The sequence below is a fragment of the Fusarium mangiferae genome, assembly GCF_900044065.1.
Source record: "Fusarium mangiferae strain MRC7560 genome assembly, contig: FMAN_scaffold006, whole genome shotgun sequence".
Lineage (NCBI taxonomy): Eukaryota > Fungi > Ascomycota > Sordariomycetes > Hypocreales > Nectriaceae > Fusarium > Fusarium mangiferae.
In genome coordinates this window covers 1,932,943-1,950,293 of record NW_024573926.1, presented here as the reverse complement: position 1 = coordinate 1,950,293, position 17,351 = coordinate 1,932,943, and the positions used below count along the sequence as shown (strand labels likewise).

The 17,351-nt window shown below is 47.3% G+C and overlaps 8 protein-coding genes across 8 annotated transcripts; 4 read left to right on the top strand and 4 right to left on the bottom strand.

Annotated features, from left to right (window-relative positions):
- Nucleotides 1–144: 144 nt before the first annotated feature.
- FMAN_03374 (fusarubin cluster-dehydrogenase) lies at nt 145–942 on the bottom strand (the record flags this gene model as incomplete). Its single annotated transcript, XM_041832185.1, has 1 exon — nt 145–942. The coding sequence occupies one exon, from the start codon at nt 940–942 to the stop codon at nt 145–147; it is 798 nt and encodes a 265-aa protein (XP_041682674.1).
- A 1,450-nt stretch (nt 943–2,392) lies between these two features.
- On the bottom strand, nt 2,393–3,409 carry FMAN_03373 (fusarubin cluster-transcription factor; the record flags this gene model as incomplete). Its single annotated transcript, XM_041832184.1, has 1 exon — nt 2,393–3,409. The coding sequence occupies one exon, from the start codon at nt 3,407–3,409 to the stop codon at nt 2,393–2,395; it is 1,017 nt and encodes a 338-aa protein (XP_041682673.1).
- A 1,458-nt stretch (nt 3,410–4,867) lies between these two features.
- FMAN_03372 (fusarubin cluster-esterase) lies at nt 4,868–6,048 on the top strand (the record flags this gene model as incomplete). The annotated part of the gene is made up of 2 exons (XM_041832183.1): nt 4,868–5,107; nt 5,164–6,048. The coding sequence occupies 2 exons, from the start codon at nt 4,868–4,870 to the stop codon at nt 6,046–6,048; spliced, it is 1,125 nt and encodes a 374-aa protein (XP_041682672.1).
- A 324-nt stretch (nt 6,049–6,372) lies between these two features.
- FMAN_03371 (putative adenylosuccinate lyase) lies at nt 6,373–8,384 on the top strand (the record flags this gene model as incomplete). Its single annotated transcript, XM_041832182.1, has 10 exons — nt 6,373–6,681; nt 6,736–6,747; nt 6,796–7,048; nt 7,100–7,244; nt 7,294–7,372; nt 7,425–7,441; nt 7,492–7,636; nt 7,687–7,797; nt 7,846–8,030; nt 8,078–8,384. The coding sequence occupies 10 exons, from the start codon at nt 6,373–6,375 to the stop codon at nt 8,382–8,384; spliced, it is 1,563 nt and encodes a 520-aa protein (XP_041682671.1).
- A 902-nt stretch (nt 8,385–9,286) lies between these two features.
- Nucleotides 9,287–11,824, top strand: FMAN_03370 (uncharacterized protein; the record flags this gene model as incomplete). The annotated part of the gene is made up of 1 exon (XM_041832181.1): nt 9,287–11,824. The coding sequence occupies one exon, from the start codon at nt 9,287–9,289 to the stop codon at nt 11,822–11,824; it is 2,538 nt and encodes an 845-aa protein (XP_041682670.1).
- Nucleotides 11,825–12,318: 494 nt separating this feature from the next.
- Nucleotides 12,319–13,383, bottom strand: FMAN_03369 (uncharacterized protein; the record flags this gene model as incomplete). The annotated part of the gene is made up of 4 exons (XM_041832180.1): nt 12,319–12,497; nt 12,550–12,855; nt 12,913–13,033; nt 13,090–13,383. 4 exons carry the CDS (start codon nt 13,381–13,383, stop codon nt 12,319–12,321), a joined length of 900 nt encoding a protein of 299 aa, XP_041682669.1.
- Nucleotides 13,384–14,849: 1,466 nt separating this feature from the next.
- On the bottom strand, nt 14,850–15,961 carry FMAN_03368 (uncharacterized protein; the record flags this gene model as incomplete). The annotated part of the gene is made up of 7 exons (XM_041832179.1): nt 14,850–15,012; nt 15,062–15,179; nt 15,230–15,511; nt 15,559–15,696; nt 15,746–15,806; nt 15,859–15,871; nt 15,921–15,961. 7 exons carry the CDS (start codon nt 15,959–15,961, stop codon nt 14,850–14,852), a joined length of 816 nt encoding a protein of 271 aa, XP_041682668.1.
- A 607-nt stretch (nt 15,962–16,568) lies between these two features.
- FMAN_03367 (uncharacterized protein) lies at nt 16,569–16,922 on the top strand (the record flags this gene model as incomplete). The annotated part of the gene is made up of 1 exon (XM_041832178.1): nt 16,569–16,922. The coding sequence occupies one exon, from the start codon at nt 16,569–16,571 to the stop codon at nt 16,920–16,922; it is 354 nt and encodes a 117-aa protein (XP_041682667.1).
- Between the last annotated feature and the right edge of the window lie 429 nt (nt 16,923–17,351).

The following is a 17,351-nucleotide window of genomic DNA, read 5'->3' as shown; positions in this document are numbered from 1 at the left end:
GTTGCGTCCAAATAAATAATTTATCTCATAATTTAGCGAGGAAGACGGTACATCTCATTTTTAAAGGTTAATCGTGGAGTATTGTGATGTGTTCTGATTCATGTTGTTTTGATGCCAATTACCCTACAACCCCCTCTTGACCTTCTAAGACAACAATGTTCCTCCCGTAGTCTCAACAACACTACCAGAGGTATTCTTGTTCTTCATCAAGTACAAATACGCCTCCACAACATCCTCAACCTTTCCAATCTCACCCGTCGTCATTCTTCCCTTCAAGTGCCCAGTCACATTATCCCAATACCCCATCTCCTTGACGTAGCTCCAGATCTCAGTGTCTGTTGGGCCCTGCGCAACAGCATTAACTCGAATCGGCGCAAGATCAACTGCCAAACCACGGATCATGCCGCGAAGGCCAGACAGGTAAGAATACATGATGGACCAATCCTTGGAGACATGCTCTGTTGCACCACCAGTAGCGACGGTGAATGATGAAGATCCACTTTCGTTCAGGTGCTTGCGGAGTTGCTGCGCGACAACAAGTGGTGCGAAGAAGCGCACCGTGCCAGCTTGACGAATTGCATCGAGAGTGAAATCCTCCAGCTTCCCAACTGCGAGCTTGTCGCCAGCCGTGAAGACGACGTGGTCTAGCTTGCCAGACTTGGCGACCTCGGCGAAGAGGTTCTCGACCTCAGAGGTAAGTGTGTCAGGAGAGCCCAAGTTGCAGGGAAACCCGTGAAGTTGAGCCTTGGCAGATTGGTTGTTCTCTTTGAGGCGCTCAATGGCGCTGGAGATCTTTGTCTGGGAAGACGAGGAGATGAAGACAGAAGAGGCGCCGTTTTGGATCGCTGCTTCTGCGACGCCGAAGCCAATTCCTGACGAACCGCCGATGACGAGGACGCGAGATCCTGCCAGCTTGGAGACGTATTTTCCAAGTGAAGCCATTTTGATGTGTATGTTTGAGAGAATGAGATGCAAGATGAGGGTGAGGGGAGAATGCGAAGAGGAGAAGAGATGTTCGCTAAGCAACGTAGATACGGCTTTTATGTTGGGGTGGTATGGAAGAAGCAAACACGGCTTACATGGCTTGAGCTAAGGCCTATTGTCATGGTGTTAGTCTCCGCGCCTCCAGCCATGGCACTGTTTGATCGACCAACCACTCAGAAGGACCCCTCATAATGACAGAATGCTCAGTGAATCATGCAGAGGGAAATGTCTCGGAGTCCGGGACTATTCCTTACCGATTTTGTGTCTGTGTAACTTGATGCGTGCCTGATGAGTGCCCCGCTATATGCACGACGGCCAACATTTCTCGCGACTGTGTTGAAAAGCGAGGCCGAAACAGGGATCAAATGCCTTCCTCTCGTATGGGTACGGCGATAAAAAAAGAAAACAAAAATGAGGGCTCAAGACAAGAAAGAGAAAGTAGCTCGGAACCGTTAGGCTCGGCACATGTGCAAGGACTCTTTCAATAAGCCACCACACAGTTCGTCTACTAGCTTGATGAAAATGATGGATGCATCATATAGTCTAGCCTTATCAGGTACATCAAAGTCTTGGTACGAGAGGGCATAGGTACATCTGCCGCAGGATGTTTCCTCACTCGGACAACACTGAGGAAACAACAGGCCCTCACGTCAGATACTGTCCCAATCCAGTAACCCTGGCGCCGGGCTTCATGTAGAGCGGGTAGAAATCAAGGTCTGGACCGGATGTCTGCTTGAACATTTATGCATCAGCATCTTGATAAGTCTCACAATATCCGTGCTGTTATTCCGCTGAAACGTAAGACATGATCAGCGTTCAGTCAGATATGCTTCGGCTTCCGAATTCCAGGCACGCATGCACCCGCAGCTGCCAACCAATCCTATAACAGAGATATGAATACGTTATCTGTGCCGGATGTAACTGTAAAAGCGCGGAAGGATGAGACTGTAGCTACTCATATTGTGCCATGCTGTATCACATGATACATAATCACATGGGATATCAAGTGACCAAGGCAAAACAAAATTGAATGTAATTTATTACCACTGTCATAGTGCAATGGAACACACCAATGGAATAGGCAAAGGACGTTGTGGCGCCACGCAAAGCTCGGTGTTCGGGCTGTTAAAGGGCCGGCATTAACTTAGTTCATGTTGCACCTGATGACGACAGTGAGGCTTAAGGGCTTACTGAACATACACTCGCCAAAAACATCAACGCATGTACTATTAATGAGGACAAGATCAGTTAAAACCTAGTTGTAGTGATTGTGGATGATAGTTGCAGTGCGTCTAGCAAGTTGCTGAGCTACATGTCTAAAGATCTCCGTAGAACCCCAAAGGAATGACGTAAATCAAGCAATTCAGCCTTTTATATACCTTTTACACGATGCAAAGAACCAAAATGTTCACATCAGCTCGCCTTGACCTTTCTTGATCTTCTGGATAATTCCCTGCAGTTCCTCCCTCATATTCCTCACAGCAACAACATGCCAATTCAACCCGCCATCATCCCCTCCAGCGAAAGAATCAAACGTCTCCATGACCTTCTCCGCCTTTCTCAACTCTCTCAAAACAACAGTCCTTTGCAGCGTAGCTTGATCCTCATCATCGAGATCCAGCATACCAAGTTGGATCTTCATAGGTCGTAGTTCGACTCCGTCGGCGTGATACCGTGCTGTGACTGCAACCCTGTACCAGAAAATAACCTTTGATAAGATTGCGCTGTGTAGCATTGCGATATGGGGGTTCCGTGCGCAGTGACATTTGAGGAGGGGGATGAGGTTTGTGAGAGCGGCTTTGTTGACGGACAGGACTGTGTCGATGGATGGTGTTGAAAAGGTTTGTTTTTGGGGAATGGGGGAAGATTTGCAGATGCTTTGGTCGGTATTGGTGTTGCATTGCAGCGATCTCAACACCTTCAGAGCAAGGGCCTCGCAATTGTGAGAGTGCATGGCTGTTGGCTCGGGCGCCTTGATCGACAATATCGGCTCAGTCGATAGACTCAAATCAGGTGATACCATACCACTCGACTGAGACGCAGTAGTATCCGACACAAAACCCAGCGACTTCCACGGGTCAACCCAAGATATACCGTTCCCATCGTCAAAGTCAACAGTGACGTCGACACTGCGCGACGCCCAACTGTCCAGCATCTCAAGATCGCCAGCCGAGTATGTACTGTAATCCTCCCACGCATTCGTAAATTGCGTCGTAAGACTACTACCACTACTATCCTGCGCACTCTTCCTCTGTCGCGCCCGCTTGCCATGTCGTCGCGAAGCGCTGTAGCAGCACTCCTTCGCCTGCCCGTTGTCCTCGCAGCGCTCGCAGGGGTGAGTCCTGCTGCAGCGGACCTTGGCTGTCGTACAAGCGTCGCAAGCGAGGCGCAGCCGGACGGGCTTTGCGGACCGAGTCTCGGACATGGTTTCTGTTGAAGACTTGCGAGGTGCTTGGCTTTGTTGGTTTGGGGGGGACTTGAGTTTGCTTGTTTGATACATATATGAAGCCAACTGTGGTTGCCTTTTCTCTTTTTGCCAAGGGGTAATTTAGGAGCCGCGTGAGTGGGAGGGTTGGGAGATAGACGCCATCTGTGGTCTAGTCTAAGCCCATCATGTCGGCGTGGTAGGACGGTAAGCGGCTGGCTGACAGCCCTTTTGCCCATTACAAAGGATTTATGACCATTATACTATCTATGCTGACCAGTAGTATTATCAGAAAGCTCTTTTAGGATCCTCCCCTACAGCATTTACTTCCACAAGTCCTGGATTACCAGCTGTCTCGATCCTCAGGATTTAATTCTCCAAGGACTGCTGTTTCACATTCAAACAGAACAGTAACATGTCACCGGTATAAATCTTGTATAAACATTGCGATATCATTCAACGTAGGCTTCAGATTCAAAATGAACCGGGAGTTACTCCGGTCCCGGCCGTCAGTCATATGAGATACGCCTTCAACGGGAAAGGCTACCTGTGTATGCAGGACTTTCAATACAAAAGGTACCGGCCGACGGCAGCGGAGTCCGGACATCTTAAAGACTCCATCTTACTCCGGACCTCGGCCGCCTAGATACCTACCCGTCTGCCACCAATCGGAACGGAAATCAGCTGCATAAGACTTAGATGAGACATGATAGATCTGCTTTGGTATAGGATAAGAGAAACTTGCGGATCAGCGGAGAATCACTTGGCTACGGTGCCGAGGTGTTGGTTTGACAGGAAATACGAGCAAACCGACGAGTCCCTGATTCAGGGACGGTTTCGTTAGAATCTTCTGGTGAGATGATGTCACGTTCCGCCAGAATCAAGCCCGTTTTTATCGTGGAAAAAAGCCATACCTGAAATGCGGTTTCACGACCTAGATACGGCACAAGGGAAGCAATCAGCAGTAACTGGTTTGACGTGCTTGATTACGCCATGTAAGCTGTGCAACCACTCAAGAATAAAAACAAGATAAGGGGACTTTGCAATCAGGTCCCAGCGATAGATAATGGGCCTCAATTGAAAAGATGGTGTCCTTGCGAGGTCAGATCAATGACATTGTAACGGAGCTTCGGGGTAAGATGGGAAATAAAGATCTTACAGAGACATTTGAGGTGACCGTGATTGAAGATAATAATATTACGTGCTCGTTGATCGATGTTTGCTGACATCAGAGGCGTTTGTGCAAACCCCCAAAATGTTGTCCAACCACAATAATCGCTGGAATCTTCTGTCGCTGAGATCTTAAACTTTCTCCCCATTTTGCTGCGGCTCACTCAGCCTTGTCTTATCACGTAACACGCATGATGCGGAGACGCGTGCCGATCCCAACGCCGTCAGCAATGACATTTTCCCTCCCTCGTCAGCAACCACGACATAATCTAATTACCTGTTTTAGCAATGCAGTTTTCTATCCTCACTGCTGTAATCGCAGCGACGATCGGAAAATACTCCGATGCCGTGCGCTCTGAAATACCCGCTACACGATCGTTCTTCTACGTCGGCGGGCGGTACGACGATGACGGTGACGGTGGCCATGTTTTTCGGGACCAGATGTATGTTGAGAAACTCGCCCCCGTGAAGGGAGCCTGGAAAGACACGCCTATCGTTATGATTCACGGTATGGCGCAGACAGGCACGGTACGTTCAATCTCCGTGGAATTTCGGAAGCCGTGTTGACATTTCGCCACGTTTAGAATTTCCTGAACAAGCCCGACGGCGGAGTTGGTTGGGCCTCTAGGTTTATTGAGCAGGGTTACGAGTTGTACATTGTTGATCAGACCTTTCGGGGGAGATCTGCTTGGATGCCTGGACAAGGCGCTGCTAAGCTCAGCACTCTTTCGGCCGAGGCTGTGGAGGTTGCGTTTACTGATTCGAAGACGCATATGCTCTGGCCTCAGGCTGTGAACCATACCCAATGGCCTGGCTCTGGGGTTCGGGGTGATCCAGTGTTTGACGCGTTTTACAGCTCGAATGTGGAGTTTGTTGATAACACGACCTATCAGCAGACTTCTGTTCAGGCAGCTGGTGCAGCCTTATTGGATAGGATTGGGAAACCGGCTGTTCTTCTGGGACATAGTCAGGGAAGCTTTATGCCTACTTTGATCGCTGACCTGAGGCCGAAGCTTACGAAGAATATTGTTCTCTTGGAAGCTGCTGGGCCTCCGTTCAAAGATGAGATTTTCAAGTTTGGTGGAGAGTTTCCTAGGCCATGGGGTCTATGGGATGTTCCTATCACATATGACCCTCCTGTGCAGGACCCGAAGAAGGAACTTGTTCAAAAGGTTCATGCTCAGAAGGATAGTTTGTCTACGGAGTGTATACTTCAGGCAGATGAACCTTCGCCCCGAAAGTTGGTTAACCTGATGGACATTCCTATTCTTATTGTCACAGGCGAGGCATCATACCATATGCCTTATGAGCACTGCACAGCTGCATATTATAGACAGGCGGGATGTTCGAAGACGGACCATATTGAGTTGGGAGCTGTTGGTATTCACGGGAATGGGCATATGCTTTTCATGGAGAAGAACAGTGATGAGATACATGCTGTTGTCGAGAAGTGGATACGTAAAAGTTAGGTTCAGAATATCATCACAAGCTTTCAATACTGGCGAGTCACGATATTTCTATCAACTCTGTGTGATCAACTTTGTGCGAACCTTGTGGTTTATTCATTGGTTCCAGTTAACATCTAGCTTTCCCAGATTCACGATGTCCAGTCAACACCAATATAAAGTTACGATACCCGAACCCTCAGCATCACGCTGCCGAGCAAAACTCTATCAAAGACTGAATTCAACATGCCCTAATTACATAAATTCCTTGTCCAATTCCGTGAAAAGTCTTTTGGACCATCCCTCGCATCCAGTTTCTCTCCCCTTTCGCCCATATCCCTAATAAGGATGTCTCACGCAGGGCCATCCTCTGGTGCCCTCACCAGGGTGCGCAACATGCCCTGCGAAATGGAACGACTGTTTAGCCGAGAATCTCGGTATACCGTCTGGCGAAAACTTTGGTTATGGCTTGCTCAAAGCCAGAAGCAGCTTGGCATCGTCTACCTCGTCCCCATCCCTGATACCCGGCCACAAAAGTTTACAAAAGAGAGAATCATCGACGACCAAGGTCTTGAACAGCTGCGACGCTGTTGTGTTGTCTTGAGCTACCAAGTCAATAGTATACAAATGCGCAACCCGAGCGCCGATCATTTATTGGTATGTGGCGCCCGTTGTTCTCACCTTAAACGTTTGATCTAATCTTAGTTTTAGGATATTCGGGCTGTAAGATCGATGATGCGTTGCCGTGGGTGATAACTAATATTCTTGTAGCAATTCCACTTCGTCACTGAGTTAGACGCCCCTCGATCAAAGCACTGGCTGAACGTTGGCGTCACCCACGAGTACATCCTTGAGAACACGGAGCAGATCCTCATGGCTAGAGCCCTGGATATCTTGAACACCAACCTCTCGATGCTTCTCTATCGTCTTCGAAATTTTGCCACGGATCACAGGTCTGCACAATGCCTTGTATATAAACCAGACTCCAATATAGCTACCTACGTTACAACAATCGGAGGGAGGGGTAAGAAAAATATCAGCTATTCTTCTCGGACGGGACCTGACACATTTATAGTTGCTCTCTGGGCTATGATGCTTGGTAGAATGCTGTGGTGTTTTCAGGAACTTCGATGCAACGTTGGATCGGCTGGATCTCAGCCAATTACTGAATGTGAAAAGAAGAACATTGACTTTTTTGACAAGCTATCTATGCTGGAGCAGTAAGATTTCTCCATCTTTTCAGCTTTTCCTCATTCTAATATATTTCAGCTTCGAGGGCGATGAGTCAAAGTGCGAAAAGCTAGATGAGCTCCTTCGCCGAAAGATGGGCTTCGAAAAATGCCACGCGGTAGGAAAATGAGTCTCCTTAATTGTTATTGTCTCAACTAACTCGTTCCCAGAAAGACTATTTCAGATAGTAAGGATAGAGCCCACTGTTGTTGCTTCATATACTAACATCTGATTTAGCCGGTCTGACACCAACGAACTTTTGGGGAGCCTATGTTATAAACTAGGTGACATAGCTCTTCAAGTTGTTGAAGAACTGGATCATTTCGACTCTACTGATCAGATGGTCGAGAAAAGGGCCAGGAACCATGACTCGCCTGTCAATGTGAGTTTTCATCTGTGAGAGAATAAGCACTTCGCTGACTGAGTTAAAAGGCGGAAGATATAAAGAGCAGACAGTCACCGGTCCTTGGTATTGCAGCAAGAACGCTCATGGAAGTAGCACTTACTTTCAAGGATCCCAAAGTGTCCAAGACTTATGGACAGGTAAAACGGCAAATGTCTCTGTTCTACATGGATACTAACTTGTGTTAGGTCGAATACCTCATGGCACGGCTGTTCAAGCACGCTGCACGGGTCGTCAGGGTACTCCAAAGCATCGTCGAGGATCTTTATTACAATGAGCAGGGCGCCAACTACATCATACTTATCAACACGCCATTCATGATGAACACCCCTCTCATCAGTAGACTAAACCTCCGTGGCGAGAATCGAATGGCGTAGGGTGCTCGCCTATACATAACAAATAAGATGCTAACAGTTCTAGTATTTTGTCGCATTTGAGAAACGTTGGCATGCTGGTAATGAATCAGCCACCACAACTTCAAACTCCAAACTTTCTCAACGCACTCATGCAGCACGAAATCTTCAACAGACATCGTATCGACGTTCGAAATTCTGTCCTGTCGGCTCATGAGGTCACGCATACTAGAACAATAGTTGAAAGAATCTGTGGACATAATGGTATCATTGACAGGAGACTTCAGCCCTACTTGGCGTATATTAGAGATATGACTGCTGGAGAGAGGCGCCTGCAGGCACCTCCGACGATTCAGACTGCCCAGGGTGACTAGGTGTTACGGTTGTCTGGTGGTCGGCAATAGGCCTGTGGGAGCTGGGCATTTCTGAAGCTATTGATTTTTTGGGAATTGTATTGAACCCGGGATTGGGGCGCTTTCATGTGTCTTGGAGTTTCGCGGAGTATAAGGCCCATGATTCACGGTCTCGCATGATATCAGGGTGGTAAGGGAGCGCGAGTTTAGTTCGGACATATGGCTTATTGCATTTGATCAATAACGTGCCCTTCATCACTCATTAATCAGTCTGGATGTTTGCCAGAAACTTCATCTAAGTTTATTCTTCCTCTTATCCTTCTCCTCCACTTCTCCCCTTATCACGACGATAGCATCTTACACTGCCACATTCACCCTATGGTAGCCCTTGGTTTAATTGATACTTAAGCTTCATTAGTCTCTGACTCCCCATTATCCTATCTTCGAGTTTATTCAAAACCTTGCGGCCTCATAATCCCGCGCTTTGTGTTGTCCCGTAAGAGACTGTCCGGAGACCTTCTACTTATGGTAGCTAATGCCTTTCTCAAGAGTCAACCATCAGACACTTGCCCCGATACTTCCCGCCACACCAGAAGTTGACTACGATCCCAAGCGATTATCGCGCTCCTCTTACCCTCTCTTCACTCCTCTATATTTGTCACCAGTGGTACTGCATGCCGACAGACCAGAACACCTTTGGGATCTGCACTTTTAAGTGCTCGTTATAGTATTTCTTCAGCATCCTTTACTCTACAGTCTCATACCAACATATATCAATGCTCATTCAGTGCATTCCGAGCACGGTGAACTAATCAGTCCTTACTGAAAGCTCGTCGCTATACTGATCAGGGTACGCGAAATTCAAGCAGCAACAAGAAATCTATTAGGGAAGAAGACTGCCTTTGAGCTTCAAATCTAGCACCATGGCAAGCTCCACGCAACAATCACCTGCCCTGAATCTCGCAAAGCCAACGGTCAGACTCAAGGGGAAAGAAAATGAGTTTCGAGAAAGTGAGAAGTTTCTTGTCTTCCAAAATCGAGGTGGCAAAGATGAAGAGCTCATGGACGAGCAACGATGGCTCGACTACAAGACAGAATCTAGCAAAACGAAATGGTTGACTTTGCCGGAATCACCGAAGTATCTCCATCCAACATGGAATGTCCGGGGAGACTCTAGAGACCAGAATTTGCGAACTGGGAAGAGCGTGATATGGAATCCCGCTATCGAAGGTGGACAGGACAGCTCGGCCAAACAAGTTGTTCGATCATCGACAGAAAAACATCTAATGTTTGAGATCCTTTCCAGAGCTTGCAAGGAAGCAAAGAACAAGGGCCGAGACATTAAACGTTTCCTGGGATTGTCAGTCTCTACCACGCCCGTGTCACGCGAAAGAAGAATCCATGCTGTGTTCGTAGGAGTATCTGCATTTGATTGCCAGCCCATTTTCATGGTACGAGATAGTACTGAATCGACAACTACTTCCGACGAATTACTGGAGACAGACAACACTGCGCCTTGTGACTTGTCAACCCTCTCGAGAGAGTTGTCCCATGGACACGACGTTATCTGGATTGAAAATATGTTGATTCAAGGCAATATCTCGTACGTCAAACGCGGGCTTCATTCTTTCCCTGGAACAAGTCATTCAAGGGAATTCTCCGCTATCGTCAGACGGGAACATTCTTTTGTTGAGGTGGGCTTAGGTACTGCGGGTACTGCCATGACTCTTCCTTCGTCAGAAGTACAAGAGCGCAAACCCATGGTTTGCCGCCCTATTCACGATGGCAAACGCTACGATACTCTACACTACCAGCTGAGGTGGCCTCCAATGGCCTTGCTGGAATTCCCTTCGGAGATGGTCGCAGCTATGAAATACTTTCTCGGATTCCATCCAAGCGACAATATTCCTCTGAACCTTGCACTCGCAGCAACAATCATCTATTTTGACTTAGAGAAGTCATACGGTCATGAGAGGGAGGGGTTTGTTCGGTTCTTTACCAGCAAGACATTCTGCATCAAGAAGGCTCCTCTCGGAATGTTCATCATCTACTTCCCACACATGCTGAGATTTGTGGAAAATAAGCACCTTACAGCCTTCATTCATCCATCGCGGTTTGCATTGTACCACCATTCCAGAGACACTGAAGGAGGGGACGAGGACTTCAAAGTGAGCTCGAACCGGGCTCGTATAGACACAGCCGACATGCGCGACTGGTATTTGAAGATCAGATCTCGTTATCCCCAAGTGCCATCTACCTTCAGGTTCCACCTCGTACCGGCGTCGATGCCAGGCTCGAGTATGGTCTTCCCTCAAGATATAGCAGAAGCTGCGAGGCCCACCTCCGATCTTTTCACTCTGGCTTGTTTGGACGACATACGGACATTGGGGCTTCCCAGCTATCACTATCGTGCGGAAGACGATGACACTTTTCGGTATATCGGTGGCCCGCAATGGCTCTTCTCGAGTCGAATGAGTAGTCCGTCATCCGAGTTTCATGGCGTCCCCAGTGCTTGCTACTGGAATGTTGGCATAACAAACACGATCACGGCTCTTACTGGTCTAGCGCGGGAAATTGGTTCTGTCTTCCCAGATGTCGGGTCCGAGTATTATGATACTCAATTCTTGGCTTCAAGGGTCGAGCGGTGCTTTGGAGCAGTGAAGGCCTATACCCAAAACTTCCAGCTTTGCGAAGATCTTGATGCTCCTTTGCGAGAGAGTATCGCTACCAGGGCAGATGAGCTCAACAGAATCGCAGATCGCCTGGGCATTCCCTCCTCTGAGCGATGGACAAGCCATGAGACTCTCTGCCCTGAATGGCGTGGGATGGAAGCTCATCTCGAGTCGCTTCTAGCGGAAGGCAAACTGAAAAGATTTGCCGAACCAGAACAGGCCATGACGCCGGCCAAGCGAGCTAAACTGCCCGATCCTTTACTGGACTCCGAAGTTAAGGACAAAATTCTCAGCATTCTTAACGGACTTAAGACCAAGTCCAGTGACTGGGACAGCTTTGAAGAGCAGCTTCAAACACCACAGCCAACAGTTAAAGCTATTCAGCAGTCATTCTCTCAAGTAAAGTCCTTCGTCTCCGATTTAGAAGAGACACTACGACCTGAAAATGCGGAGAATGGCCAGGGTAGTTTGGACCAAGTAATTCGCATGGCCTTTCGGGCTGAGGGGCTTTTAGACCGGACCATTTCTGAGACACTGGAATACAAGTCAAGATGGGATCAGCATCTTGACAGGTTTGTCAAATTTGGACGGACAACTCGCGATGCTATGGAAACTATTTTCAGGCTTCGAGACACGCCTGATGGGTTCAGACTCATTCTCTCCATCATTCAGACTCTCAAAGAATCGCCATTGATCAAGGATCAACTTGAGGCTTCTAAGAAGATCAATGCCCTTCTGAGTCCACCACGACCGGTAATCAAACTCAAGACATCATCAAGGGTAGAGTAGGCGGCATTGACAAGCATAGTGATATCTCGGGTTATTGGAACATTATTAGTCCTGCTTTGACTTGCTATTGGGATGGCTATTAATTGGGAAAGCGGAAGTATCGAACTTGGAAGTGTGGTTGAAATAACTGGAATTCGCCTCGCGAACGGTCAGGAGGAAATATTCCAGGGAGTGAAAGGCCTTGCTATTCGAACCACAAGAAGTATTTAAACCGCCTTATGTATGAATAAATTGCTTTGCTATATGTCCTTAGCACCCACCTTGAGGTAGTTTCTTCTTAATCACACCCATGACCTAGTCTAATATGTAACGTCCCTGATTCACCAGGGAATCCTCCTCTCCCGCAATGGCAAAAGCTATCATGTACATGAAATATATTACAGCTCATTAAATATTCTACTCTATGTCTTTTCCGTGCCGGTGCTTGTAGTTCTCTCCTCCCTTTAGGTCTATACTCTATTTTATCTTGGTCAGTCCTGCTGACAAGTATTTTTCTATCGAGACTCCATCTGGCTCTCCTCGTCTGAAGGACTGTCATGTCCATGATTATGCAAAACACCTTTGCCTTGAGGTTCTTTTTCGTCGTCAACGTCTGCAAGATACATCCACCAAAAGTATACGCCGCAGCATAAGCTGCCTCCAAGGATGTTTCCAAACAGGGCAGGGATCATGCCTTGAGAGATATCAGTAAAGATGTTTCAAGGCAAATGACATACTAAACTTACCCTTCCAGATATAAAGCCCAACAGTCAAGCCAGGTGTTCCCATCCAGATACCCAAAGGCATAAAGAACATATTGGCAACAACGTGGTCAAAACCCAAAGCCACAAAGGCAAAGATGGGTATCCACATTCCAACTACCTTTGATGTCAAGTCTTTTGCTTGTACACCGAGGAAACATGCTAGGCAAACAAGCCAGTTGCAGCCAATGGCACGAAGGAAGATCTGGTGGGCCTCGGGGGTTATTTGCTTCTTTGTTGTGAAAGCGATGATTTCTTCGCGGTATGGATCTGAGTCAAAGATGCCTCCGTCTGTGAATTATATGGTTAGGAGGTGATTCGAGGTTGGTGTAGGAAGGGGCTGCTTACATCCGACAATGATGGCCATGACAAAGAGACAACCGCCTAGGTTGCCGAAGAAACACAAGAACCAGTGGAGTAACATCCTCCATATCGATAATCTTCCATTGAGAACGGCAACGAAAGTGAACTAATAATATCGTTAGATAAGGTGTTTCCATTGTCTTCATACATGAGTCAACCTACCAGATTTGTTGATGTGAAAAGATCAGCTCCCGTCAATATCACGGTAACCAAGCCCAAAGGAAAGACGATGGCTCCAATGAGTTTGATCAGACCAGGTGCATTTTCTTGATACCATGGTGCCGTCAAGGCCGTTAATGAAACAGCACATCCAAAAGCCAGGATGCATCCACCAGAGATACCAGACAGCAACACCTTATCCGGTCTCGATCTTCCCTTTTTCACACCGGCTCGACATATGAGTTCCGCCGTCTCAGCAGGTGTATAAGCCAAAGGGCTCGCAAGATCAATAGTCATCTTGGCCATTTCGGCGACTCTCAAAGCAAACAGATATTCACACTCACCAAAAAGAACCCTTCAATTTCCTCAGCGGGACTCCCCGTTCTTATCCTCCCCTGCGGTGAAAAATTCCCATCTTGGTCTCGGCATTCTTTGACACTCTAAACCGCCCCGTTCCCACCATGCCGAGCAATGTCGAGAAAACTCCGTACGTAATCCACTGTACTAGCTTCCAGAGCCAAGAGTCTAGACCAGTTCAAGGAGCATCCTTATCTCTAGGATGTTTCCCGATGCGGATATGGTGGCCTGCGGTGCAAAGTCGGGATACGACACACCTGCAGATGAGGCTCAGCGGCATCTTGTTTAGTTATTCTTGACTCCTTCTGCCATAAAAAATTCGAAGAGTTGAGAATGCAAATGATACAGAGAAATTGGGCCTTTGGGGATGGATTAAGCTTGTTTCCCCATTTCGGCAATGCATCCCGCACTTTGCTCCACCGCTGATCCAAGGAGAGGTAATTTATGCTTAATAGCTCATAGATAAGAAAGCCGTGGAGTCGTAACTTGTTTTGTTAGTCTTGGCCCGGTCGAGTGGATAAGCCTGTGACAGGACGGAGATGTCATTTGAGAATTTGATTCATAGCGGAGCCTCATCGGAGAAGTGTACGAATATTATGACGCTAATACTGGTGCTCTTGGGCAGCTATCGCTTGGCACTAATGAACTCAACCCGGGAGAACGGGAGTGGTGAGTCGGGCGATATCGGCATTTGAACCGGTTTCTGAATTGTTTATCATGACGCTTAAGCTAACAGAGATTTCAGAGTGCAGATCTTGAATTGCGACATCTGAATCTTCCCCGACTTTTCTTTTGTCATTTCACTGTCGTATCATCAAAGCAGCAGTGCATCATACGGTGATGATGAACACTTCTCAACCCTTGCCCTTCCGTCCATCCGCAAATCCGCAATAATCTCATGATAAGCTTATTGATCTTGCGGGGTCCCCGCGGGGGTCTTTCTATCCGCATCTTTCTTGATTCCGGCCTCGTCTTGTGCGCGAGTGCGGCTTCTGCGGCATCTTCAATTGCCGGCTGCGGCGATTCCTCTCCGCAATAGAGCCAAATTCGTGATGTCTTCATATTATTATCTCATCAAGCTCGAATTCCTGAGCATCTCATGATCCCAGGTTCCCCATCCGTTCTTCCGGAACTAAATTTGACTGTTGACCCTTGGAGGTTGGGATTCATGCCGGGTCAAAGGCCCCACTGGAACATGGAATCATTTGGTCAGGCGTGTGATTCAAGCGTTGATTGATAGCTCTACGTCAGTCTATATATATTTTGGTACATCCTCGAGTCTATAGCTCGTAAGTACCTACCAACTGATAAGTCCGATCTAAGCGTCACTTCGTTGGACTCGCCGGCCTCTGGCTGCATAACGACTTAGCCTCTGGATCTTGGTAAAACTATCCCTTTCGCCAAAATCAACCTTGTTTCACTGACCCAGTAGGTCCAGACATCAGCCTAGCCGCAAAAGGAACAGGCCAAGCAAAGGTGTCTGTAGGGTCTTCGATCACCTCCCCTGTCGTAACGACATCGATGACCGCAACGGCAGTATAGCCTCCGATAGCGGTGAACACATGCCACCTGACAGATGTTAGCTTGACTCAAGGTCATGAAGCTGGATACAACTCACCATCCATGAAGTTCCAGAAGAAACGCAAAGGGTAGGCCAACTGCATGTCTTGCACTTGTTAAGTATCGGCAAGCAAATTCGTCAATCAGCCAAACGATGTATCCAAAGCCGAAGAATCCTATCATCATCAGTCCCATTCAATGGGTAGACGCTCTTTGTGGTACATACCAAGTCCGAGAATAGCCATGTTTTGAAACTTCTTCCTGATAACCGGATCCTTAACCTGCTGAGGAATGACCTTCAGCACACGAGTGGCAATGACATAAATGCCCAAGCCAAACGTAGTGGCGTGTAAAAGGAACTCATCCATGACCATATGAGTGACCATGACAATCGTGAACAATGTTGAAAGAACGATCCCGACGATTCGAGTCTTCTGGGGGCTGGCTTTGAAGCTGAGAAGACGATAGATGAGGGGTGTAGTGAGAAGATGCATTGACAGTTCATCAGCTAGCAATTGTTAGGCCATCCTCTCACTGAAGCAAAAGTACACTTACACATTTGAGTATGATACTTCAAGGTCATGTGATATCCAGCTGAACATATCCCCACGCCTATTAGTCCACAATATGAGGCCAAGCGCGGCCCAGTCGGGAATTTTGGCGATGTCAACAAGCCATAGAGTCCATATGCCACTAGTAACAGAGTCAATTGCAGATCCCAGCCCATGGTAACATCACTTACCATATGTGAAACTGCTAAGAGTATTTATAAACTCAGCGACATACCGTGTAATAACATAATCCTAAAGACACGTTAACTTCATTTCAGCCAAGGGAGGCCATTGCGGTATTTACCTCTTCACAAAAACTACAAAAGTCAGTGAATCTTCTCAATTCCAACGGACCCAAGAACTTACTTTAAATAAGAGGTCTGGGGACCCCAAAACGGTGCTGCCATGACCGATCTATTCTGTAAATTCTGATGTTTTGTTCTCACAAGCGTCGAGGTACTGAATGGCTTTTGGAGACCAGAATTAAGGCGGTGAAATGTTGCAGAATAGACTCGAAGATGCCTCGGAACGAACGGGATGACGTGTATATTAAAAAAGTCTAAGGATCTGAAATGCCCGCGGGCTGCGATGTTTCACATTCCGGGACTTTGAGTTCAATAGTTATTTCCGGTGATAAGAAATCAGGGTTTCCTCATTGGATGTCAACAAAAGCCACTTTAGTGTAATATGCGTGCACTTTGCCGTGGCTTGGCATTCACATGGGATATTGAACTCAATCTTCTTGTTTCAATGAAAGAGTTTATTGGTGTTACGGCTTGATTAGTAATTATCATGATGGCCGATCGTATCGCGATAGTGTCTCATTCCGTGTGGAGTTCATCCTTGTGAGTTGCAGCCATTCGCAAGTCGTCTGACTCAGCCCTAGCGATGCTACTCAAGAGAAGATCATTTATCATGAGCAGCCGCCTCTAGAATCAATATTCTCGATGTCTGTCCTGTTTCTTTGCCTTTTTCATATTTAAAAGTGCCTAAATAAACATAAATACTGCAAAAATGTCTTTCTCGTTGCTCAAAAAGTATCTACCGATATCCCTGGCACTCCTCCTCTTCTATGGCAGCGCCTCGCGATTTAGCCATGGTGCAACATCGACAGCATCTTTCTATCAATATCAAAATGATCGAAGTCCCGATGATGGGTCAACTCTCTCCCGTGTCATCCCTGTCTTCGATGTTATCGTTGGAACTGCCGTTCTACAGCAAGGACTGCCACGCAAAGTTGCAACGTGCTTCGTGGCATCGACCATCGCCAGTGTAGCTGCTCAGCGTTACTTGGCTGGATTGGACTGCCAAGGGGACTTTCTACAGGGTATTTGGGCGACTGCTGCAGCGATTGCGACTCTGGTATGAAATCTGTGGCGTAGTAGCTGTCCAGTGCTCTTCGTGCACTCAAGGTCAAGCTACATCGGTTATAAGGGTTAAACGGGTCTTCATAACACTAGGAAGGCAGTTTGACTAGTTTTGGGGTCATACATGAGATTGAAAACCTGGAAACCCGAAGCTCTCCCTGTGTTTGTGCACCCAGAGAATCATAAAGATTTGCAGTCACCATTATCACTTGCCAGGAAGCTTGTGTAAATTTGAAGATAGGCCCTAGGAGTCTACAGACTATGATGTGAGTGATAATTTCTCTTGCATTTCGATTCAGTTCCGTTCAAAGGGCGTGACAAGCATGGTATCATCGGCTTAAGCCTGTAGATCTTGTGTTTGACAAGAAGGGCGTAGATCCTAACCGAGCTACCGAGGTCGGCGTTAGCTCCTTACCCTGTTTGGAATAGC